Source organism: Cucurbita pepo, chromosome LG12 (genome assembly GCF_002806865.2).
Source record: "Cucurbita pepo subsp. pepo cultivar mu-cu-16 chromosome LG12, ASM280686v2, whole genome shotgun sequence".
In the NCBI taxonomy this organism is placed as follows: Eukaryota; Viridiplantae; Streptophyta; class Magnoliopsida; order Cucurbitales; family Cucurbitaceae; genus Cucurbita; species Cucurbita pepo.
This window is the reverse complement of record NC_036649.1, coordinates 560778-585883: the sequence shown is the minus strand read 5'-3', so window position 1 is coordinate 585883 and position 25106 is coordinate 560778. Positions and strand designations below refer to the sequence as shown.

The 25106-nt window shown below is 37.1% G+C and overlaps 3 protein-coding genes and 1 long non-coding RNA gene across 4 annotated transcripts; 3 read left to right on the top strand and 1 right to left on the bottom strand.

Annotated features, from left to right (window-relative positions):
- Positions 1-8616: 8616 nt before the first annotated feature.
- Positions 8617-11238, top strand: LOC111807577 (cyclin-dependent kinase inhibitor 5). The gene is made up of 3 exons (XM_023693358.1): positions 8617-9366; positions 10382-10588; positions 10679-11238. The coding sequence occupies exons 1-3, from the start codon at positions 8852-8854 to the stop codon at positions 10746-10748; spliced, it is 792 nt and encodes a 263-aa protein (XP_023549126.1). The 5' UTR covers positions 8617-8851; the 3' UTR covers positions 10749-11238.
- A 681-nt stretch (positions 11239-11919) lies between these two features.
- LOC111806641 lies at positions 11920-14032 on the top strand. The gene is made up of 3 exons (XR_002816850.1): positions 11920-11960; positions 12203-12245; positions 13945-14032. It is a non-coding gene; the product is annotated as an uncharacterized LOC111806641 (long non-coding RNA).
- On the bottom strand, positions 13886-16509 carry LOC111806640 (cytochrome b5-like). Its single transcript, XM_023692016.1, has 3 exons — positions 16360-16509; positions 14373-14439; positions 13886-14287 (listed from the first exon to the last, which is right to left on the bottom strand). Exons 1-3 carry the CDS (start codon positions 16444-16446, stop codon positions 14037-14039), a joined length of 405 nt encoding a protein of 134 aa, XP_023547784.1. The 5' UTR covers positions 16447-16509; the 3' UTR covers positions 13886-14036.
- A 1470-nt stretch (positions 16510-17979) lies between these two features.
- LOC111806764 (26S proteasome non-ATPase regulatory subunit 1 homolog A) lies at positions 17980-24329 on the top strand. The gene is made up of 13 exons (XM_023692211.1): positions 17980-18387; positions 19733-19802; positions 19932-20037; positions 20300-20411; positions 20485-20653; positions 20767-21236; positions 21351-21486; positions 21585-21833; positions 21924-22144; positions 22236-22494; positions 22601-22833; positions 22909-23428; positions 23579-24329. Exons 1-13 carry the CDS (start codon positions 18245-18247, stop codon positions 23897-23899), a joined length of 3009 nt encoding a protein of 1002 aa, XP_023547979.1. The 5' UTR covers positions 17980-18244; the 3' UTR covers positions 23900-24329.
- Positions 24330-25106: the final 777 nt, after the last annotated feature.

Sequence of the window (25106 nt, the reverse complement as noted above, 5' to 3'; positions counted from 1 at the left end):
CACTTGTGTCAAGTTTGAATTTGTCTCTGAATGATTTGTATTCTTAGTACAATTTTAAAATATTTATAAAAAGTAAAGGCAATATGTCGCATGGGATATAGGAAAATGTCGAGTACACCTGTGCCGAATCTGAATTCTGAATTCTGGACATGAGTTGTTACATTTATTTCATTCTTGTTGGAAATTACAGGTAAACATAACATATGATTATCTTTCTTTATGAAGTTTTCGAGACAGATTTATGAAATTAAAAATTTAAATTAGTATGAATAGAGAAAGTAGATAGAAAATGGTTCTCGAGGATTTGAAAAGGGAGAAAAACATGAATGAAAAAGAATACACTTCTGCACATCCTTCTGTATCTTTTATCGTACATTTTTCTTTAATCGGTTTATGTTCCCATTTTTGTTTACTATATATCCTTTCCTTTCTTTGTTCATATCATCATTTTCAATCTTTTTATTTCTTCAAGAAAATAAAAATCAGCCCCTTTTAGCCTAAGAGAAATGTGTCTAGCTTGAAGCAATTTTATGTCGGGTGATATTTTAGAAATTTTTCCAAAAAGCATGTGAATATGGACAAATTATGTTGAAATGACTCGGGTTGGCTCGTGGGAGTAGTCTTCACTCATAGACTTACTTGAAGACAAGTAGGTAACATGGTCGTGTCGTAAGAAAACATCAAGGTCACCAGGTACCGATTCAAGATTCCAGTTTTCAAATCTTAATGAAAAATCTTATACGTGATCTATAATTATTGAGGGTAAGTATATGGTGCAAGTTTGTCAAAAAGCATGTCTTTATATCTTATCTCTCTTATCCTTCTCCAAATGGACTTGAGGAAAGAACCTTTACATCTCTATCAAAGATATCATATTTGATATTTCTACCTTAGTTTTCTATGTCTCCTTTTGCAATCAAATCTTAATTATTTGTTTTTTGTTACGTTACGCTAAATCTATTTCAACTTTAAATGTTCATACAAACCGCTTTAATTCATCGTTTCATATTTCATTATATATATATATATATATATATATAGTTTCGATTTAGTTGCTATGATTTGGTTCGATAAAAATGTCTAAATTTTTAGTGAAAAGACAATTATAGGTAAGGTGAGGAAAGGAAGAGATTTTGTAAGAGGGGAGGTGGGGACTCCATGGATAGGATCTGAGAGACAAAGTTCCTCCATTTTCACGACCATTTTCACGACCATTTTCACGACCTCATCAGAAACCAAAAAGCACTGATTGAGGATTTGATTGATGCTTGGAGCTTTGTTTTTCTTACTTTAATTCAAAAAAATAAAAATAAAAATAAAATGAAATATAAAAAACCCTACTTACCCTTTAATTAATTTTTAGAATAAATTATATTTAAAAAATTCCGACACTTTCAAAAGTTGTAATTGTGAGGTCTCACATCGATTGGAGAGGCAAACACATCATTATAAGATGTGGAAATTGTTGGATGAAAATCTCAATCGACTAATTTAGGGAATGATCATAAGTTTATAATAAATGAATACTATCTCTAGTAGTACGAGGCCTTTTGGGAAGCCCAAAGCAAAGCTATGAAAGTTTATGCTCAAAATAGACAATATCATACCATTGTGGAGAGTCGTGTTCATTTAACAAGTATATGTAGTAACTATAGATGAACTATAATAACTCGTTATTTAGCCACCTATCATATGTGGCTTCGAACATTTTATACAAACGTCTATTCATCAAGTGTCGGGCTGAAGAATATGCAAGCTCGGAAGCACAAATTTAGCTCGGGATCCTAAATTTTTAAAAAAATTGTTTACAAAAAAATTATTAAAGAACATAAATATTAAACCCTAAATAAATAAATAAATAAAGTAAAAGAAAGTACAATAATTTCATTGGAAGATGTGTGAGAGAGAAAATAAACAGTAAATATAATGATAAAACTTTTTGGTTGTTAATATAGTTTTTTCTACCCTTGACTTTTTTTTTTCCTCCCCTTATAAATTATTTTTAATACATATAGAAAATTATTTAAAAATATGAGATTGATAAATAAAATAATTAATTAAATTAATACACGTCTAGACAAATAGACCGACAAAAAACCAGATCATGTGGGGAAAGAAGAATCTATTAAACAATTGTTTGAAAAAAAAAAAAAGAAAAAAAACATTATAAAAAGCAGCTGATTCACATTAAAACTGTTTCATTTTATTTATTTTATTTATTTTTAAATTTTAAATTTTATATATTTATTTAATAAATATTATTGTTGGTGTATATTTAGTTTTTGAAAGTATTATATGAAATTTTAAATAGGTCAAAATTGCTTTAATATTCTCAAATTTTAATTTTCTATTACATTTTTTTGCCCGACAACTTTTAATTTATATATAATAGACCATTTAATTTGTACCAATTTAAAAGAGGTCAGAGATCTATTTACTTTGTCTCCTTTAGTCGCCGGTGATATTTTTAGACCCAACCTAATTGTTCCAGTTGTAAATTTTTTAATCAAATGAATCGAACCAAAATTATGATTAAATTAAATTTTTAAAGTTATTCGAGTCATTTATTCAAATTTTATTTTTAATAAAAGTAAAGTTTGAGGTCGTAAAACATTTATTTATTTCAAACATTAATTAATATTTACAACTCCATTTAAATAGGTTTTTTTAAAATTTATTATTATATATTTTAAAATTAACAATAAATTCAAATTAGTTCAATTTACCGTATAAACTCTAATAAATTTATGACCCAACCTAAACCATACCGGTTGGATTGATCGAATTTTTTAATACGATAACAACATATTTTGAAAGGAGCTCGTGTTGAGTCAAGTTGAATTGATTTTTTAAGTTATCGATTTTTTTTTAATATTCATATTTTAAGTGATGACAAAACATTCTAAAAGGGTCTCGTGTTAAAATTTAGAGACAAGAAAATGTTGGAATGATCCGATATTGATTTCAACTTTCAAATCTTGATCTAAATCTTAACCGGGAACGATAAAAAAAAATGGTAAAAGTCTCACCGCTCTCAACTAGTGTATGTCTCTTTGGCAGTGGTACCCTTTCATAGACAGATGACAAAACAAAGTAGCCAATAATTCCATCTTCCCAATGCCATTAACACTCTCACTGTTCTCATAAACAGTCCTTTCCCTTCTTATAAACCACATCTTACCCTCACAATCACTTCCAACTCTTATTTCTCTTCTTCTTCCTCGAACCCTTTCATGGATATTGACCTCTCGCTCGGCTTCCAGGGGGTGTCGTCGTTGCTGATCATCATTGTCGCTATCGTCATCATCGTCTTTTCGCTCCCTTTTCATGGCAAAATTTGAAGATCATTATTTCTCGACATCCTTAACTACTTCAACCAAGTCTCAAGCTTGCTTCTTCCTCTTCCTCCTCATTCTTCTTCTCCTCGTCGTTCCTTATCAATTCTCGATTGCGCCAAGCTCCATGGCTTCAACAGGTAATCCGCCTGGTCCTCCTTCGTCTAAGGCCATGGCAGAACAAGCCTTCCCTAGACCACAGTTTGAAGCATCTATGCATGAAGTTCCGAGTGGCCCAAATCCCACGTCCAACAAGTAAGATCGAAATAAAAATGAAAAAGGGTGATATTAATCGAGGATTAATTATTAATTATTATGAAATATTTCTATATATAATTCGTTTGATTTATGTTTATATAATATTAAATTTAGTATTATGAGCCTTTTGTGTGGAGATTTACTATTTTTTTTTTAATTTCAAAATTTTCCTAAAATTTTAAAAGAAATTAATTTTTTTTTAACGTGTCACGCGAGAAAATGTAATTCCTAAAATATTAAAAAAGAATGTATTTCTGAATTGGCCCAATTCACGGCCCAGTCTCATGGCCCTTATGTAACATTTGTGGGCTTAGTCCAACGGATAGGTTAGAAACTACGACCCTCCATAATCTACCATAAAGCCGCCTCCCTGAGGTCTCTTTCTCTAGAGCCCTCGAACCGTCTCCCCTTAATCAATACTCAACTCTTTCTCGAGAGCCCTTGAACAAAATACTCTTTTTGTTTGCACCTTCGAGGCTCACAACTTATCTGTTAGATACTTGAGCATTCTATTGATATAGTTAAGTTAAGAGCATGACTCTGATATAATGTTAAGAATCATGAGTCTCTACAATGATATAATATTGTCCATTTTGAGCATAAGATCTCGTGGTTTTACTTTTTGTTTTCGTAAAAGATAGTTATTATATTTTTTTATTTATTTTAAAAAAATTTAAAAGGAAAGTTTTAAAAATCTTTGAATATAAATTATATAAAATATTGTATATAACGTTTGACAAATTTGGTATAATTTAACCCTTTCTTTTTCCCTTTGGTTTGAAAAATGAGATATTAAAAGAAAGGAATAATTTATGCTGACGTTTGGTAAATATTTGGGATTGGTGAAAGATTAAATAAATGCACGTGATTACTCACGTGCGGTGGCGCCGATTTGACGCCACTTTTTACAGACGTTGGCGCGCGCCTCGGATTCCCTCTGTTTTCCTTTCATTCCATGTTCACTCGCCTTCCTTGCGCGTGAATCTCACTCTCCATTTATTTGATTCGTCTAATTAAATTAAATATTAATTTTTTATATTATCGATAGTCAAATAAAAGATATATTATTTAAAATTTAATAATATGATAACTAAATTATAAATTGTTACATTATTTTATTTTATTTTAGTTTGTTATATCTAATAAGTCTAGAAAACAATTTTATAATTTTTAAATCAACTATTTTTTTTATGAATGTTAAAAATATTTCAATTTTATAATTTAAGATTAAGATTTAGGGTTTATAAAAAAAAAAAAAAAAAGGAATAATATAGAGACTAAATTGTAAATTGTTACATTGTTTTTATTTTATTTTGTTTTGTTAAAACTCCTATTAGAATAAAAAATATTTAGAATTTAATTAATAATATTATTAAAAATTAACTATTTATCAATCTTAAATATATTACTTTTAAGTTCCAACTTAAAAAACAATGACTAAATTAATTATTAAAAAAAAAAAAAGAATTGGCGGTCCGATTAAGTATTCAACCTCGGGCCAGCCCAACGGTCAAGAATTTAGGTCGGAAGTCAAAGGTTACGGCTTGTCGTGTAATGGGGTTGCGTGAGGTTCACGCACTTAATTTGAGAGTCCTTGGGAAAGCGCGTGGTAAGCCTGGTGAAGACAAAGGAATCCTTCAGAAAGAGCGGGAACTATTATCATTGGTCCACGTCTGCATTTAATGCCGCTGTTTTGTTTTCTACGCTTCCAAAAATTAATATATTTAGGCGTGATTATCGACGCGTTTGATCCCTTCTTTTTGTAAACAAAATTAATTATGGAAATGAAAATACTTAAAATTAAACTATTTTGATATCGGTAAAAATTCACATCCACCGCTAGTAAATATTGTCTGTTTTGACTTATTACGTATTGCTATCAGCCTTATGATTTTAAAATACGATGTCAGCGAGAACGTTGGAACCCAAGAGTGGGTGGATTGTGAGATCTTACCTCGATTGGAAAGAGAAACGAAACATTCCTTGTAAATTGTGTGAAAACTTCTCTGTGTTTTAAAACATTAAGAAGAAACTCATCAAAGAAGACAATATCCTTTAACGGTGGGCTTGGACTTTAACAATATTTCTCAATACAGTTTGAACTAATAATTATTCCGACCAATGGGAAAATTCTAACCCCCGAGCTTTGTGTAGCTAATTTTTTTACTTATGTCCAGAGTTACTCACAATATCAGGCTCGTAGAAGTAAAAGTTTATATATCTCGTGACATACAAACATGATATTTCCTTTTAGTTTATTTTAATTCTTTGAGTTCAAGGAGAAAAAAAACCTTTATAAAAGCAGCTTTTGACGAGCTCTCAACGTTAATATAAATAATCAAATTTTAATACTCGTCCCTTTCTATCATAAAAAACTTTAAATAGATACTCTTATTTATTGTCTATCCCGTCAAAATTATTTTAAAAATGATTCAATTTATTAATATTAAAAAAAATAATTATAAAATAATAACCATAATTTTTACAACTTTTACCTTTTGCAAATGAGTTGTAAGTTGCAAGTAATTATTATAATCGAGTAAATAATAAAAAGGGTGGGGATAAAGTTGGAAAGAAAAGTATCAATTACGTCACAAGTCAAAATAAAGAAATTCCCTCTCTTTGTGGTTTTCATTGGGCCCCACCTCGTCATGGATTAACTTGCTTTTCAGGGCGCGTGGCGAACAAACAAAACGGTTCGTTTGACGTTCGCTGATTTCTCTATTTTATCGCGCGTGGTTTTCACGTTCTTCTTTTTTTAGTTATATAAAAATTTATGTTTATAGCTAAAATCTTATAAAATTCAAATATACATCACATTCGTTACAAATTTAAAATATTTTTAATTTTTATAATAATATTAAAAGTAGGGTTGGGTTAGATTATAACCTATTTTCGAGCCGATCGAGTTAACCCAACTCAAAAAATGTAAACCCACGACCTAAAATTTTCAACTTTTCAAAAATTAAACTTAACCTAAACCTGAAAAAAAAAAATTCAACCCAGCCTAACTTTTATAGTTTGAGCTAAGTGATCCGGGTAGATCAAGCTGGAATGTTGTGTCATTGATTTTTCCTAACGACGTGGTCATTTAAGCACGGTAGAAGAATACGTCAAATTTTTATGCTCGTTTTATTTACAAATTTGAAAGTTAGGTAGGTCGTTGTTTCAATATTTGCCTTAAAAAGTTAAATTATTGTTCGAACCCGAATTCCAATCATGTGTTTTTGTTGTAGGGTGAAGAGACATCAAAAGTTTCATAATTTTGGTTACAATTTCCCCCACTTTCATTGTGAAGCTATTAAGGAATAAAGTGGCCAAACATGGGAATGGGCTAAGCTTTTAGAAGGATAGAGAATTTAATTCTAAGGCACCATATACAAAGTTTGCCAAACATAAGACAATGCTAGTGTGTGGGTTTGAAGAGCTTTTAATGACTTCCAAATTTGAGACACACGTTTATGTCTCTAAAATAACAAAAAGTGCACTCGAAACTTAGATGAAGGTTAGGTTATACTCGAGATACGAGATACGGGTTTTTGCTCATTTCGAGTCGAGAATGGTTCGGAAAATCTTTTGGACCAACCCAAATATCGAGTTGGTTGAGTTAGTAAATCGAGTAACTCTAGTAGAGTTCACAACTTAACCCAACCCAACCGTTTTAAGATCGGGTTCACAACCTAAACAATGAATTATAGCATAAACTACAAATTCCACAAACAATGAATTAAAGTTTAATAAAGAAAAAGAAAAAAAAAAAAAAAGGAAAATGGGAGCCATAAATTTAGGTGACGTAAGGCTCTACCAGAAAATTAAATGACTTTCCCATTCAATCAACTGCCAAAAGAAGCAGTTTAAGTATCACAAACGACGACGTCTTGAAATAGTAGGCCGACACGTCGTATCGTACAGGTTTTTTTAGTGTGATTTTCAAGCTTGGCGTCTTAGTAAGAAAATAATAATTAATTAAACGAAAAAAAAATGTAGAAAAAAAAAATGCACTTTCCTTGTGGTCGCTTCATTATTAGATGAGTTTGGCTCTAAAAAGTGCATAGCCAATTTAGGTTCAAGCCCAAGTTGAACGGGTTTGCAGTACTATATTATAGAGATGTTCAAATGACTCGATAATTTGTACTATCCCTTTTAAACGCGTAAAATTTTTATCCCGATTGCACCCGTGTACCCCACTAACTATTTAGGTTGAATAGAGCCAATCCAACCTTAAATAACAAGCTTATGACCCAATCCTTAGACGAAAGTGATTTTTAAAATGGTGATCTATATCCAATCTAATGAATAAATGAAATGGACTATTCGAGCTTGGACTAAGCGTGTGCCGACCTTTAAACTTTGAGGTCGATGATGAGGCTGACAAAGGGAATCCAATGACTTGTCTCTATTTTCTCCCCCAAAATCTCTTTAAAATCTCATTTTCTCACGAAATTTTGCGCTCCCTCTATTTTACATGGATTATTTTAGTCCATTATTATATATTTCTTTTTATATATATTAGTTTCTTCCATTATTGTACATTTTAATTACTAATTATGGTGTTTAATTTAGCCGTAGTGTTCAAACATTCTTTTTTTAATTCTTAATTTCTAATATTTTTTAATTGATAACTTAGAGTACATAAAAAGTCACTTAAAATAGAAAATAAAATTATTCATTTTAAAATTTTAATTTTTTTTGTTATAATAATAAGTGGAAATATGAATATTTAAAATTTTAACCAATTATTATTTATTATTTAATAACATAAAAACTGTATAACTATTTAAAATGTGATAATACTTTGGGGAAAGATGCAAATAAAAAAATCGAGAGAAATTAGAAAAGAAAAAATTATTTTAAAAAACTATTTAGTCGTGAAGATATCGCGATATTTTGAAGGAGAAAATGCAGAGGAAAATGACGAGATAAAGAGAAATTGAAAGTACGGTGGACCTGGGGGCTGGAATCCTCCAACCCTACCTTTTCTTCTTCAACCAGGGGCTCTATCTTTTAACATTACATATACCTTTCTCCCTCTTCCCCTGAATCTCTTCGCTCTCTCTCTCTCTCTCTCTCTCTCTCTCTCTTCTTTCTCTCTCTAAACTCAACAACGAAGCTCCCCCGATCTCTGCTTCTTCTTCTTCCTCCATTTTCCCTTCTTGGGCTCTGCAACTTTCTTCTTCAATCCCTTCTGTGTTGGGGCCATTTCCTTCGGTCTGTGTCTGGTTCGCTAACTTCATGAAAGCTTGCGTTAGGTGGAATTAATGGGGAAGTACATGAGGAAAACCAAGTCATTAGGCGAAGTTGCAGTCATGGAGGTTTCACAGTCCTCTCTTGGGGTTTTGACTAGGGCTAAGACTCTAGCCTTGCGTCGTCTCCAACAATCTCCGACGCCGTCGCCGTCGCCGTCACCGTCTCCGGTTGCTTCTGGTTCTTATCTTCAGCTTAGGAGCCGTAGGCTTGAGAAGCCACCGGTTGTATTTTCTGGCCATGAATCGAAGAGGCAGAAGCAAAGCCCTAAAGAGGGCTGCACGAGAAACCCTAGCCCTAGGGTCAGTTCTAGTTTGAGGCCGGCCATGCCGGAAAAGTCGGTCTCGCTTGGCCGTGTTAATGAAGAGGGGGATCACACGGCGGAGGAGGAGGCGGCGGCGGCGGCAGAGGAATCCGTCGGGAAATTTGATGAAACTCATGCGAGTGGAAGTAAGAATGAGAATATTGATTTGGTAATTGAAGAGGCCTCGTTTGGTGAAAATAATTTGGATTTTGAGAGCAGAGAGAGGTGGGATTTCTTCTGTTTCCCCATTTTTAATTAACATTGGCTGAATTTTGTTATTCTTCATGATTTCCATACCTAAGATTTTCGACATTTTGGAGACTGAAATTGTCCATTTACAGAGTTAGCGGTGTCTGGTGAAAAACATGCAAGAGGTTTTAGTCTGAAATTTTCATTTCCATGATATTGTTGGCTATGAATGCGTTAAGTTCGAAATTAAGCTTCAATTTGTTGTTGTTCATCTTCTGGTGTTGAATTTTCTGTCTGTGGCCCTCGTTTTTTCTCTTCATTAACTTTGTATTTTGGAATCAAACTTGAAATTTAGCATCCAGATATAATGTTTCCGCTATCACTCTTCTTTTTTTATTAATTGAAAATTTCATGGATGGTTTTTGTCAAACTTTTATGCGCACCTTGTTTATATGTTCAATACTTTTTTATGCTCCTGTTAGACTACCTTTCCTATAGAGAGCTATTTTATTACGCAGATGACTTTTAGTGGTTATTTTTTTTAACTTTTCTCTAGCACATTGTCCTGGGATTCTCTTCCCCAGTTGAAATGGTCATTCAAGACTATCATTTTCTTGTTTGTATATCATGTGTTTGTTCTTTTGTTTACTCTGCTTTTTCGCCCATGTATTTGCTTGTAATTTTTTCTGTTTGTCTTGTTCTGGAAGAGAAGGATTTTGAAATGACTTTTTTTTTTTTTTACCCTTTTCCTCTTTTCCTTGGTTGGAACTGGAGGCACAGTCGCAATGTTTACTTACCATGGATAGACCATCTTAACGAATTTTTTTTCCTTCTGTTTTTTTGTTACCATGATTATTGAAAATTTGAATGGTAATTATGTTCTTCAAATGTTAAATGGAGGTAAAAAGGGTATTCAGTTACTGAAATGTTACTTGAGGTAGGTAATATCCACTTGAAAGCAGCTCGGTGTTTCTCAACGTTTGTGTCATATGATTACTACATTGTTTCTCAGTTTGCTATGTCTAACGGAGGATGCTTTGGATTGTACCAGGAGTACTAGGGAATCTACTCCTTCAAGTTTGATAAGGAATCCTGATATCATCAGAACACCCAGTTCTACAACCAGGCCAACGTCCAGCATGATCGAAACTAACCGTAGAAATCTGTACTCATCTAATCGACACATACCGACAGCTAGTGAAATGGACGAGTTTTTTGCTCTTGCTGAAGAAAAGCAGCAGCGACACTTCATTGAGAAGTATGTTATAACATGTACTACATTTCTTCCAAAGCTGTAAAAGGACCTTTGTTCGCACTAGTAACAGTCTCGATGCTATGATGTTTGCAGGTACAACTTCGATCCCGTGAATGATACGCCGCTTCCAGGCCGCTACGAATGGGAGAAGTTGCAACCATAGAAGATTATAGCGTGTCGTTCCATCAGGACTTCTTTCCTGCTTATTTTCAGTATATCTCGGGTTCGGGTTTTCAAAAGTAGCAGGAAGGAATTAGTCTAACTTCAAAGGGTGATGGTGGTATTTCCTTTTTCCATCATCCTTGTTAACTTGTAAAGGAGTCGTAAGACCCCTCTCAAAACCCCCCCAAAAAATGAAACTCCATAGAAGTGTAGACTAATGTTCTGTAACATAACAGAGGTTATGATTTACACACTAAATACCCATTAGAGTCCATTGTCTAGCCATGTTACTGAGAGGGGAAGGTAAGAGGGTCTGTAGTTTAGTTGTAGGGTTAGTAGATAGTTTAGGCAGCTAGGAAACTCTGTGGTACAGATAAATTTACTTAGGATATTTTTCTTTTATCTTCCCCACTGTGTAGTGTACTGCACTCTCCTCCACTCCTCTTTGTCTATACTTGTAATAAAAGCTAACCCGTTGTCTCTCTTCATCATTCTCTACTGTCGTTTGTATTATCTGTATATTGCTGCAAAATTAGGCATTGTGATGATAAACCATGTGCCGCTTGTGATGCCGTTGAATGATGAGAGATTAAAGTATTATTTGGCTGAGATAGATGGTTGGTGATTGGTTGTTTGAGGTGGGTGGTAGTGGAAAAGCTTTATGATGAACGGTGAGCGGAATCTTGTGTCCACCATTAGTTTATTAGCGTGTATGGTGGCACTTGTTAAATGTGATTTGCTGCCGCTTGGTCGGTGGTGGTGGTGACAGACAAGTAGGAATTCATAAGGAGAGAGATAGAAAGATTAGGAGACAGGGATTAACACCTCAATCAATCAGGGCCAGCTTAAGAGTAAAAAAAAAGTATATCTCCAAGATGCTCTTTAAAAAAGTAAAATCCACCAGAAGATTCTGGCTCCCGTGTGTGATTTTATAAGCCTATTTTTAGTAGATATTGTCTTATTTAGATTTTTTCTTTCGAACTTTTCTTCAAGACAATTTCTGAGTACTCGGTGTATGGCTGTGATATCATTTATAACAGCTTAAGCCTACCGCTAACAGATATTGTCTTCTTTGGGCTGATCTTCTAGCTGTTACAAATGGTATCGGAGTCAGACATTGGACAGTGTGTCAGCGAAGACGTTGGGCCCACAAGAGGGTGAATTGTGAGATCCTATATCGGTTGGAGAGAAGAACAAAGTATTGCTGATAAAGGTATGAAAACCTCTCCCTACCTGACACATTCTTTATAAAAGTGTGGAATAATACATCTGTTTAGAGAAGTCTTTACCCTAAAGATTAGAATGCTGAATTCAAACAGAGCATTCATGGAGGTGTCATTAAATGATAGACTAAGTAGCTTTTTCACCTCCTGCATGAGTCCCACTCTCGAGTAAATTTATGACTTACCTTTTATTTGCTTTCTCCTATGCAATGCTAAAATCTCATGTTTGCAGGAGAGGATGAGTCAAAGGGCGAAGTAATTGCGAGCTTAACTAGGTACGCAATTTACTAAACTAACTCAGAAGTTTCATTTTAGTAACTTCTCTTATGCATCTTAGATAAATCTTGCGTTTATAATAGTTCATAGACCAAAATGAATGAAACAAAATAGCCAGGTGAGGGTTGTTGGGTTGAAAAATGAAATGGGGTTTGTGTAAATTTGGAGAGGCTGACAAGTCACTGTATAGATTGTACATAACTGTAAACTGCAAAGTTTGTCCTGTGAGATAGAGAGCACAGAATGGTGTCTTTTTTGGGGTTTTGTAGTCTTCTTTTTCTGTCTGACTTGTGTGTTGCTTTCATGGTGATGATTCCTGCTATCTGCAAATCTCAAGTATTATAGCTGAAAAAGCAAGGCACAAGGATTTGCACCTCATTCTCTTAACTTTCACATGAGAGAGAGAGAGATAGAGATAAGAGTTTGCATGTGTTTGAGAGCTGCATATCTCACAGGTGGCCCTTTATTTCAGTCTCTACTTTGATGATTACTCCCTCTTCATTCATCTCTGATAACACTTTTTAGGTTACAAAATATTAGGAAGATCTCTCTACCTTTTCCTCCCATTTTTCTCCCTTTTAATGATATGATGTTACATCTTTGTGCTGTGATTTTCAAGGTTTTTGTTCTTTCTTTCGATCTTAGTGTGTAAACTTCTCTCTAGCATACACGTTTTAAAAATTTGGAAGGAAAGTCCGAAAGAAAAAGTCCAAATAGGACAATATTCGTTTGCAGTGAGCTTGAGATGTTCTAAATGGTATTAGAGCCATACACCGGGCCAGTGAGGACACTGAGCCCTGAAGGGAGGTGGATTGTGAGATCCTGTATCAATTGGATAGAGGAACGAGTGCCAGCGAGGACGCTAGGTCCCAAAGGGGATGGATTGTGAGATCACACCTCGGTTGGAGAGGGGAATGAAACATGTTTTATAAGTGTGTGAAACCTCTCTCTAAATATACGTTTTAAAAACCTTGAAGGGAAGAAGCCTAAAAGAGAAAGTTTCAAGAGGACAATATCGATTAGCGATAAGCTTGGACTGTTATAGAATCACACTGAATTTTATCCTTACTCTCTTTAAGTGAGCTTAAAAGAATGGTATCCCTAAAATAATAATTAATAAAAACTTGGTTGGTAGATAGAGATGATTATAGAAATGGATTAAGGCTTTGAAATCACTTCACCCAATGATGACATCAAAGGTACTTACTATTCATTTATTGCAACTTCAGTCCTTTCAACTCTTCCCTCTCGAACTTCGAGCCATTTGCTTTGTAATTTGTGATTCACTCTTAACTTTTTACCTTTTACTTTCTAAACTTTACCATTTTAGTCTTCCTTCCTTGCATTTTCGTCCTTCATTTCTTCCATATTTTCATTTTAGTCCTTCCCATTCATTTAACTTTGTAATGATTAAGTTACCTAAAGTTTGTCTATGAATTTGCGCTTCAATTGGTTAATTACTTAAAAGTAAGACAAAAGTGATGGGGTGGACACAATACACTTTAGTTAATTTCCTTTTGAGAGGGTAAAACCGTCACATCATTATTTTAATATCTTCCCCATGTTTGTGCTGTTAATCATTGGGGATTAGTTTAGTCATGTGTTAAATGATTGTTAGAGGAAAAGATAAGAGATTTTGTTAGTAAAATACTGATTAAAGCCACCAGCTTCATGATTAGAACACTTTTCTTTAATCAGAGTTTCACAAGCACAATGCAGCAGTTTGTAATTGACCATAAGACTCGACATCGACCATCAACCATCGACCACCGAATATCAGAACAAGAAACTCAGGTTGATTTGCTATAAAAGCGGATACCGACTGCCAGACCCAAGATTGCGAGAGGGACCAGGAACTGGAGAAGCTTGACGATGAACTCGGTCGTCTTATCCTGAATGTCGTGAGGCTGCTTGGAAGCTGTGTATGTCAAACGTTCAGGGATTGTCGAGATGTCGATGTCTCCAACATAGTATTTGTTCATTGTTTCTCTTGCACTCTCACTATGACCCACATCTTCGAAATCATCTGTTGCATCCTTACCTGTTGCAATGAAAAACTCGTTATACGTAAATGGTGCATCGATACTCGACGTGCATTGTAAAGAACTAAAGCTATATGCCGAAACCTGTGCCAGACAACAACACCTCGTCGCCACCGGGATGGTCTTCCAAGAACTCGGTTACATTGTAAACCTGTTAGGATAATCAAAATGGTCAAGATGATAATCTCAAATGGCCTCTCCTGGAATGAGTATTCACATTTGGGGTCTAACAAAATTATCATATAGGAGCAGTATAATCAAGAATGAACAAGATCTAAATAAGGGCTGCAGCGACTGACATCAACCCATCATACAACATAGCAATGGTGTGTTCACCATTGATCGGACACCTGATTTTTTATCGGTTAAGTTTTTGTAACAGCCCAAGTCCACCGCCCGTAGATATTGTCCTCTTTAGGCTTTCCTTATACTATAACAGCTCAAGCTCATCGCTAGCTGATATTGTCGTATTTGGACTATCCTTCAAAGTTTTAAAATGCGTCGGTTAGGGAGAGATTTTCACACTTAAGGAATGTTTTGTTACCCTTTTCAACCGATGTGGGATCTGGCAGACACCCATTAGGTTCTATTCTCACAAGGTATGCATAAGAGCACCCTTAGTGAACAAGAGCATTTGCACACACTAAAATTAAATGAGTCAAAACACTAAACGTGAATGAATCCATGGGCTGCGTGATCCAAGGTACATTCACAAGCTTTAAATCCACTGTATGTAAAGTTTTACAGAACACAAGCCCATAAACCAAGCATACACGAATGAATCCAATCATTTCCTTCCATAACCTATTGACACATATTACACAAACTCATGCTTTCCAACTTGAACAAACCAAGTGATTGAGGCATTTGAGCCTTATTCAGGAAATTTTTACCATGAGAACCACAAAGCTAAAGAACCAATCTTCTAAAGCCTTACTACTCAGTGTCTAGCAATTTCTATAACGAGAAACGCTCAACTAAAGAATCGATCGTCTAAACCTTGGTGAGGATGAAAGTGATTAGGAGGGAATCTTAATTGTCATTAGTGTGAGATCCCACATAGAGAAATGAGTGTCAGCGAGGACGCTGGGCCCTGAAGAAGGCCACATCAGTTGAGGAGGAGAACGAAGCATTCTTTGTAAGGGTGTAGAAACCTCTCCCGCTTGGGCTGTTAAAATGGTATCAGAACCAAACACCAGGGGGTGTGTTAGCGAAGGGGGTGTGTTAGCGAAGGGGGTGGTGGACACTGAGCGGTGTGTCAGCACGGATGTTGGGCCACGAGGGGGGTGGATCATGAGATCCCACATCGATTAAAGAGAGGAATGAGTGCCAACAAGGATGCTGGACCTTGAAGGGGGTGGATTGTGAGATCCCACGTTGGTTGGGGAGGAAAACTAAACATTCTTTATAAGGGTGTGTAAACCTCTCCCGCTTGGGCGGTTACAAATAATATCAGAACTAGACACCAGGTGGTATGTCAACGAGGAGGGTTAGCCCTGAAGCAGATGGACATTAGGCGGTGCCAGAAAGGATGTTGGGCCACGGGGGGTGGATCGTGAGATCCCACATCGATTGAAGAGAGGAATGAGTGCCAACGAGGATGCTGGACAGGTGTGGATTGTGAAATCTCACATCAGTTAGGAAGGAGAACTAAGCATTCTTTATAAGAGTATGCAGGGCAGTGTGCTAGCAAGGAGGGTGAGACCTAAAGGAGGTAGACATGGGGCGGTGTACCAACGAGGACGCTGGACCACGAAGGGGGTGGATCATGAGATCCCACGCTGATTCGAGAGAGGAAACGAGTGCCACAAAGGGGGTGGATTGTGAGATCCCGCATCGGTTGGGGAGGAAGACAAAACATTCTTTATAAGTGCGTGGAAACCTCTCCTAAATATATTTTAAAACCAAAGCTCGAAAGCGAAAACCCAACCAACATATTGATTCAACTATGGAGAAGAATGGGTCTGTCCACAATGCATGTGAGATTTCAAGAGCAAACAAAAACAGAACAAGCACAGAATCAAACTCCTCCAGGCATCCAAAAACAAAGAAAAGGGTATTGAAGAAAAACCTTGCCATTGATGATCAACCAACAGTCCTGGCGGGTATTGTGCTGAGAGACTTCAGCCAATGTGAAGACCTTTCCGTGGCCACCCATTTGCCGATCTTCCAGGCAAACAAGGCTGAATGTGAAGAAAAAGGAGGCTGCAGCAACAAGGGCGGGCGGACGGGGCAGAAATAGAGATGGGGTGCGAGTAAATGCGTGAATGTAGGGGAAGGGGAAGCATTGAATTGAATTGAATTGAAATTTGGTGGTGGGTGAGTTATTGGTCAGCAGTGATTTCTTGATTCGTGTCCAAAATAGCCGACACTTGGATTGAATGATTCAGAAATGATGGAGAAATGTTCCAACTTTTAAGCTAAGAAAATTTTTAAATTTGAGTATGCAATTCTCGCCCATTTGTAACGTTGTGGGAGAAGAAGGACAGCCCTTGCGTCGAGTCTCGAAAAAGGGATCCATTTGAGGCTCGACCGAAAGAAAGGATCACTCAAAAAGAGGGTGTCGAGACACGGAATAACATTCATTTATATTGTGCTCGTAATGGTATCTAGCTGTTCAAAAGCCTTTCTTGTGAGATCTCACCTATGTTGGAGAAGGGAACAAAACATTTTTTCTTATAAGATTATGGAAACCTCTGCTTAACATATGAGTTTTAAAATTTTGAGGGAGAGCCTGGAAGGGAGAATTCAAATATGACAATATCTAGTAGTAGTGGACTTTAACGGTTACAATGATATCAAAGTCAGACACGGGATGATGTGCCAGCAAAGAGGCTGAACCCCGAAGGGAGGCGAACATCATGCGAGCGAGGACGCTGGTCCCCAAAGGGGTAGATTCTTTATAAGGTTGTGGAAACCTGTCTCTAACATATACGTGTTAAAAGAGTTGAAGCCCATCAGGAAAAGCTCAAAGAAGACAATATCTGTTGGCGGTGAGTTTGGGCTGTTCCATATGTACAGTAGCCCGCTTTACTCAACTTTCTAGTTAAACCTCTTCTATATGCTATCAACTGAGGTCCTAAAAAAACATAAAAAGGTATGTTTTTTTTAGCTATTGAAACTATATTGGTGGCATCGAGAAGAAGCGAACTCATTCCAAACTTCTAATTTTGTATTTGATAAACTCTTAAACTTTTGATTTACACACGAAAAATATAATTTTGAGACCAACCAGACATTTTTTAATCTTCGAGATAAAACTAGCAAGTAATTTTTAAAACAAAAAATATTCGTTTGTCAATAACTGTTATACATATACGTTAACGTGATCATAAAAGGTCTTTTACATGGCGAATACGAGCATCGTATAAATTATTTAAAAATTTGATCGAGAATCAGGACTTGAAAATGTATAGTGGTGATTTAGAACAAAAAATTAGAACGCCACAGTGTTCCATATCACGGTCACACTTTTTTATATCTCAAATTTTCTTTGAAATTCTAAATGAGATTCGGTTCAAGAAAAAAAACGTCAAGAATAATATTAAAATTTCTGAAAAAAGCACAATTAAATGATTTTTTTTAATTTTAACCCTAATTTTTTTTAATAAGGAATCAAAGGTTAATTTGAAATTCTTGAAGTTTATGAAAATGAAAGACTCTGTAAGTTTACATTTTAATCCAAATTTTAGATAGTGAGGAAAAGGAACTGACTTGTTGGCTAAGTCAGGTTTTGGTAGATCGATGGAATCGAAACAAAAAAGCAAACCATTTCAGTAGCGAATCCCCCAATTCTCACTCAATTCCTTCTTTTTTCTCATCTCCTTCCTCGCTCTCTGTTCCAAGAATCTTGCTTCCCCCAATAGGGTTTGTAAAACCCTAGTTTTGATTTTTGGATTCATTTCTCTGTTTCCCACAGATCCGAGCTCCGTTTCAGTGTTCGAATCGTCAAAGCTATGGCGACCTTGGTGAGCTCGGCTGGTGGGCTTTTGGCGATGCTTAATGAGACCCATCCTTTGCTCAAGCTTCACGCTCTATCGAATCTCAACAATTTGGTCGACAACTTTTGGCCCGAGATCTCAACTAGCGTCCCTGTCATGTATGTATTTGGTTTCTCCTTTTTTCTTGATGAAAGTTTGCGTTTTAATTTGTTGAGTTCTTCGATTCTTTACTTGGATATTGTTCTTTTTAGTTTTCTTGGGTTATGGGGCTGTTAATATACGAGGGAGAAATGGATTATTTCTTTTCGGTGTGGATTCGTCGTGGATAATGTCTAAACTAACAAATTCTAGCGGGTGTTACTTGATGTTTTGACACTTTCTTTGGTTGGGTCTGAGAAATTGGAGTCTGGACTGCCGAAGTGTTATTTTGGATAAATTCAAGTTGACATTTGTAAAATTAGCGACTGCTGGGTAGACATTGGGTTGAAGTTAAGTTGAATCATGCTTTATGTCGACCTGCACTCTGATTCTGGAATTTGGATTAGTAATAAACAACCGTGCCTTCTAATGTAGGTTGCTAGTTTAGTTAATTTTTCTTTTGACAACATTGCGAACCCGAAATTTATCGAGGTTTCTTGGTAAAATAGATGGTGTTTGAGTTATGATATTCCAGTTGTTGTTGGGTTTTTATGGGCCTGGTCGTTTACATCCTCCATGGATCATTCATATATACAGGAGTTCTTAGTTAAGGTGACTAGGTTAGCATTCGGGGTAATCTGCTCCCATGCTGCAAACAGTCAAATCTAAACTCAACCCTGTTGTAAGGAATCACTCCGGCTTGGAAAGCGTGAGCAAGTTCTGTTCTCTTGCTCTCGGTACAAACCTGGGAAGCTAATTCATGGGTAGAGCCATAGAGGGTGAACTGTACAAGTTATATGGAAAAGTGACGGGGATAACTCATAGCTCATGAGTGTTTCATTATTCATGATTGATTACAAGGGGTGTTGTTTAATGCTGACTTATTGTTAAATCATTTTTTAACAAGTGGGTGGTTCATCCAACTGTGATTTATGACCAGCAGTCAAATATGATGTAAACGGATCTGGGAAGAGGTGGAGAGATTGTGTGAGGATGTTTGGAAGGTTCTTAGGTAACGTTTCTTATGGGCGTCAATCAACAACTTTTGTGCAGTTATGAGCTTGGTGTAATTCTGTTGGATTGGTGTCATTTATTTGTAATTTTGTGATTAGGGTTTAGGTTCCTTTATGTTGGGCTTGTTTTTCGTATTTTTCTTTCATTTCCTCGATGGAAGCTCGGTTCTTACTTATAAAAAGGAAAAAAAGTATATGGGCCTGTGTTGTAACAAAATAAGGGGATAAATTACTTGTTGGCGTTGGATATCGTAGAAGTATGCTCTATGACTTGTGTTGTGGGTGGTGATATCATTGATATGATAGTGCATATTGTTGCTCTATATGTAATATATGTTTCACTTCTTTTCAGTGAAAGCTTGTATGAAGATGAAGAATTCGATCAGCATCAGAGACAACTAGCAGCGTTACTTGTATCAAAGGTAAACATGGCCTTTCTCTTTCGGTTTCTCTTGGATACAGATTGTTTGTTTCTCTTTACTTTCTTCACTTCCTATAAATTGTTTTGTTTTCCATTCATTGATAACCAATTACCCACGTTTAACTCACAGGTCTTCTATTACTTGGGTGAACTTAATGACTCCCTATCTTATGCACTTGGAGCTGGTTCGCTCTTCGATGTTTCTGAGGATTCTGATTATATTCATACCCTTCTAGGTAAGAATAATCACTATCTTCATCAATTATAGATATTAGTCTGTAAAAGTTATTATTAAACTCATATATATAGATTTTCTTCAAATTTTCTGTTTGTGGCTGAAGATGAATCTTAAGCATGTCGAATAATGATATTTTCTGGTTTTGTTAATAACTTATGATTGTACAAGAGACATTTGACATTAATAGAGGGATCTTAGGATGCTTAGATAAAGTGAGACTCGATAATTTGATATTGATGTTTCTTTATTTGAAATCTCAGCTAAAGCTATCGATGAATATGCTAGTCTTAAGTCTAAGGCAGCAGAGTCAAATGCAGCAGGGACGAATGTTGACCCAAGGCTGGAGGCAATCGTGGAGAGAATGCTTAATAAGTATGTGGGTCTCTCTGTCTCTAGCATGATGCCACTCTTTACTACCCATTAGTTACTCATTGTGTTCATTTAGGTGTATCACGGATGGGAAATACCAACAAGCTATGGGAATTGCGATTGAGTGCCGAAGATTGGACAAATTAGAGGAAGCAATCACGAAAAGTGATAATGTTCAAGGAACTCTATCCTACTGCATAAACGTTTCACACTCATTTGTTAACCTTAGAGAATATAGACACGAGGTGAGTGATTTAATCAACTTGCTCATTTGCCAGCCTTAAAAGTATTACATTGTTTTCTTGGATGAGAATGTTGAGGGTTGATTCTCATCTTTCTTGTTTCATTAATCCTGTAGGTTCTTCGTCTTCTTGTCAAAGTATATCAGAAGCTGCCCTCTCCAGATTATTTGAGCATTTGTCAGTGTCTTATGTTCTTGGATGAACCTGAAGGTGTTGCAAGCATATTGGAAAAGCTTCTTCAATCCGAAAACAAGGACGACACTCTTCTGGCGTTTCAAATTGCCTTTGATCTCATAGAGAACGAGCACCAGGCTTTTTTATTAAATGTGAGGGATCGGCTCCCAAATCCCAAGCCTGAACCTCCAGCAGCAGCACAGCCCAGTTCAAATGAGTCTGCTCAAAGTGAGAGTTCTCCTGCTCCTGTGGATGCTCAAATGACCGATGAAAGTTCTGCCCCCAATCTGAATGTACAACAAGCAGATCCAAAGGAGGCAGCGTATGCTGAGAGGTATACAAAAATCAAGGGAATTCTATCAGGAGAAACATCAATACACTTGACCCTACAGTTCTTATACAGTCACAACAAGTAAGAAATTTTCTTCTTAAGCCTTTCTTACATTGTCGTTCCCGGTTTTAAGTATACAGAGATTGTAACTTTTTTTATTTTTATTTTTTTTTATTTTACCTTAATTGTCGATAGATCGGATCTTCTCATTCTGAAGACAATAAAGCAATCTGTAGAGATGAGAAATAGTGTCTGCCATAGTGCTACAATTTATGCTAATGCAATCATGCATGCTGGAACCACTGTCGATACATTTCTCCGTGAGAACTTGGTGAGCCTGATCTCGGACTGCAACATTTTCCTTCATTTTGTAATTAATTTATTGTTCGTTGACATTTATGATGTCTTGCTCTTCTTTTATTTATCTAGGACTGGTTGAGCAGGGCAACCAACTGGGCTAAGTTTAGTGCTACAGCAGGGCTTGGTGTTATTCACAGAGGGCATTTGCAGCAGGGAAGATCTCTTATGGCACCATACTTGCCACAAGGTGGGTCTGGTGGTGGTGGCAGTCCTTACTCGGAGGGCGGTGCCCTTTATGCTCTAGGTCTTATTCATGCCAACCATGGTGAAGGCATAAAACAGTTTCTTCGAGATAGCCTACGAAGTACTAATGTAGAGGTACACATTCTTTTAAATTTCCTGTACTGGTAGTCGATGACTTGATGTTTGGGGAGTATAGATCAATTTTGGTTATTTTGATGGATTCAGGTTATACAACATGGTGCTTGCTTGGGTCTTGGTTTGGCAACCCTCGGGACTGCTGATGAAGAGATTTATGATGACATCAAGACTGTGCTATACACAGACAGTGCTGTTGCTGGTGAAGCTGCTGGCATCAGTATGGGCTTACTTATGGTTGGTACAGCGAGTGAGAAGGCTAGCGAGATGCTTGCCTATGCGCATGAGACACAGCATGAAAAGATCATCCGGTAATTAGCGTTTTGTTCTCTGGATTAGAACTTGATGAAGTGTTCTATACATCTATTATGTTGTTTTCTTAATTTTTATACTCTTATTCAGTGGCCTATCGTTGGGGATAGCCCTCACCGTTTATGGAAGAGAAGAAGAAGCTGATACCTTAATCGAGCAGATGACTCGAGATCAAGATCCTATAATTCGTTATGGTGGTATGTACGCATTAGCATTGGCATACCGAGGTACAGCAAACAACAAGGCAATACGTCAGTTGCTTCATTTTGCTGTATCCGATGTGAGTGATGATGTTAGGAGAACAGCTGTTCTTGCCCTGGGGTTTGTCCTCTACTCGGAGCCTGAGCAGGTTAGTGGCATATCAATTCATAAGAACGAGTTACCCCACCTTAACAGTCTCCTTCTTTCATCTCTTATATTTGAAAATTTGATCTCATGTTGTTTATAAATCACAGACGCCTCGAATTGTCTCCTTGCTGTCTGAATCTTACAACCCACATGTTCGATACGGGGCTGCTCTTGCAGTGGGCATATCGTGTGCAGGCACTGGGCTGAGTGAGGCTATATCCTTGCTGGAGCCCCTCACATCAGATGTCGTTGATTTTGTTCGGCAAGGTGCACTTATTGCAATGGCTATGGTCATGGTCCAGATTAGTGAAGCCAGCGATTCCCGTGTCGGAGCATTCAGGTATTATCTCTTTTCTTTTATATTCTTCCATCTCTATTCTCTGAAGTTTTTTCACCTAATAAATTTCTAATTTAGGCGACAATTGGAGAAAATAATTTTGGACAAGCATGAAGACACCATGAGCAAGATGGGAGCAATCTTGGCATCGGGAATTTTAGATGCTGGCGGTAGGAATGTTACTATAAGATTGTCGTCCAAGACCAAACACGACAAAATGACTGCAGTTGTCGGTCTTGCTGTTTTCAGCCAGTTTTGGTATTGGTATCCCCTTATCTATTTTATCAGCTTATCCTTCTCGCCCACGGCATTTATTGGACTGAATTACGACTTGAAAGTTCCGAAGTTTGAATTCTTGTCGCATGCAAAACCTTCACTATTCGAGTATCCCAAACCAACCACCGTTCCCGCTGCTACGTCTGCTGTAAAACTTCCAACCGCAGTTTTGTCGACTTCAGCAAAGGCTAAAGCGAGGGCTAAGAAAGAAGCTGAACAGAAGAACAATGCTGAAAAGTCATCTGCAGCTGAATCTTCATCCACAGGTTCTAATCCTGCTAAAGGGAAATCATCCGCTGTGAAGGATGGTGACTCTATGCAGGTAAATTTCATTGTTTCGGTCCGTTATCAGTTCGAGTCTATGTTGCATTACGTTCACTTTGCTTATAACTCTGCATATCTTCGTAAGTTTTTATTGTTAAGGAACTATGACAGATCGGCGTAACGTGTTCTTTGGCTTACTATGTGGCAGGTCGACAACCCGCCTAAGAAAACAGAACCAGAGCCGTCTTTTGAAATTCTGACCAACCCAGCTAGAGTGGTTCCTGCTCAGGAAAAATTCATCAAATTTTTAGAGGAAAGCAGATATGTACCAGTGAAGTTGGCACCTTCAGGTTTCGTTCTACTGAGAGACTTGCGTCCTTCTGAACCCGAGGTTCTCTCTCTAACGGACACACCATCATCGACAGCATCACCTGCCAGTGGCTCTGCAATCGGGCAGCAAGGTTTGGGATCAGCCATGGCTGTAGACGAGGAGCCTCAACCACCCCAGCCTTTCGAATACTCCTCGTGATCATCCACTTGTTGATTTGTTCATGACTTGGTTGGTACTCATGTCATCTTCTCCAGAGGACATTGCAGAGCAATCCAGGCACAGGTAAAGTACAAGATATTATTATGAGTTAGATTACCTCAGACATGCTACCGACGATCTTGGGGACTCCTGATGTATGAACTGGATTTCTTTCTTTTCCTTGTATCAATGTTTCAATTTCTAGGAAGATAGGAATGGAATTGTGTATGGAAAGCTGAAGCCTGAAGCCACTCCATTCTTAAAAGTGTGATGCTTTTTGTAGTCGAGACGTTTGTCGCCGAGCGTTTCGGCGACCGAGGAAGCTCAGTGGTACTTCTTTTCCTCCTCCGGTTTAGTTTGCTCTTCTTCCCCCTCCCCATCCGCTTTCCATTGATGGTTTTATGTTATATAAGTTATTGACCTGTTGAAAGTTTTTGTTAATTTTAGATAATTGAAAGTTGGTGACAAACACAAAAATATTATAAATTCTAGAAATTAAAATGAGTTCAAAAAAGCCCAAAGAGAGGCCCATGACAAAGAAGGCCCAAAACGAGAAACCCATAAAAAAGCAGGCCCAAAATGAGAGGCCCACGAAAAGTAGGCCCAAACTGAGAGGTTCACGAAAAGTAGGCCCAAACTCAGAGGCCCACAAAAGTACGACCAAAATGAGAGGCACATGAAATTAAGCCCAAAATGAGAGGCCCACTAAAAGTAGGCCCAAACTCAGAGGCCCACAAAAGTACGACCAAAATGAGAGGCACATGAAATTAAGCCCAAAATGAGAGGCCCACGAAAGTAGGCCCAAACTGCGAGGCCCACGAAAAGAAGGCCGAAAGGGAGGGGCCCACGAAAAGTAGGCCCAAAATGAGAGGCCCACGAAAGTAGCCCCAAAATAAGAGGCACATGAAGTAAGCCCAAAATGATAGGCCCACGAAAACTAGGCCCAAACAGAGAGGCTCACAAAAAGTAGGCCCAAATTGAGAGGCCCACGAAAGTAGGCCCAACCTGAGGCTCACGAAAAGTAGGCCCAAACCCAGAGGCCCATGAAAACCAGGCCCAAAATGAGGGCCCCACGGACAGTTGGCCCAAAATGAGGCACCCACGAACAGTTGGCCCAAAATGAGAAGCCCACGAAAGAAGGCCCACCAAAAGTAAGCCGAAATAAGAGGCCCACAACACTAAGCGCAAAATGACTTGCCCACGAAAA

Coding starts and splice junctions, on each gene's coding strand:
- LOC111807577 (XM_023693358.1), top strand. CDS start 8,852: ATGGGGAAGTACATGAGGAAAACCAAGTCATTAGGCGAAGTTGCAGTC. Junction 9,367..10,381: donor GATTTTGAGAGCAGAGAGAG/GTGGGATTTCTT, acceptor GGATTGTACCAG/GAGTACTAGGGAATCTACTC. Junction 10,589..10,678: donor CAGCGACACTTCATTGAGAA/GTATGTTATAAC, acceptor TGATGTTTGCAG/GTACAACTTCGATCCCGTGA.
- LOC111806640 (XM_023692016.1), bottom strand. CDS start 16,446: ATGGGTGGCCACGGAAAGGTCTTCACATTGGCTGAAGTCTCTCAGCAC. Junction 14,440..16,359: donor GGTTGATCATCAATGGCAAG/GTTTTTCTTCAA, acceptor TTATCCTAACAG/GTTTACAATGTAACCGAGTT. Junction 14,288..14,372: donor GGTGTTGTTGTCTGGCACAG/GTTTCGGCATAT, acceptor TCATTGCAACAG/GTAAGGATGCAACAGATGAT.
- LOC111806764 (XM_023692211.1), top strand. CDS start 18,245: ATGGCGACCTTGGTGAGCTCGGCTGGTGGGCTTTTGGCGATGCTTAAT. Junction 22,145..22,235: donor CAGCATGAAAAGATCATCCG/GTAATTAGCGTT, acceptor ACTCTTATTCAG/TGGCCTATCGTTGGGGATAG. Junction 22,495..22,600: donor TCTACTCGGAGCCTGAGCAG/GTTAGTGGCATA, acceptor TATAAATCACAG/ACGCCTCGAATTGTCTCCTT.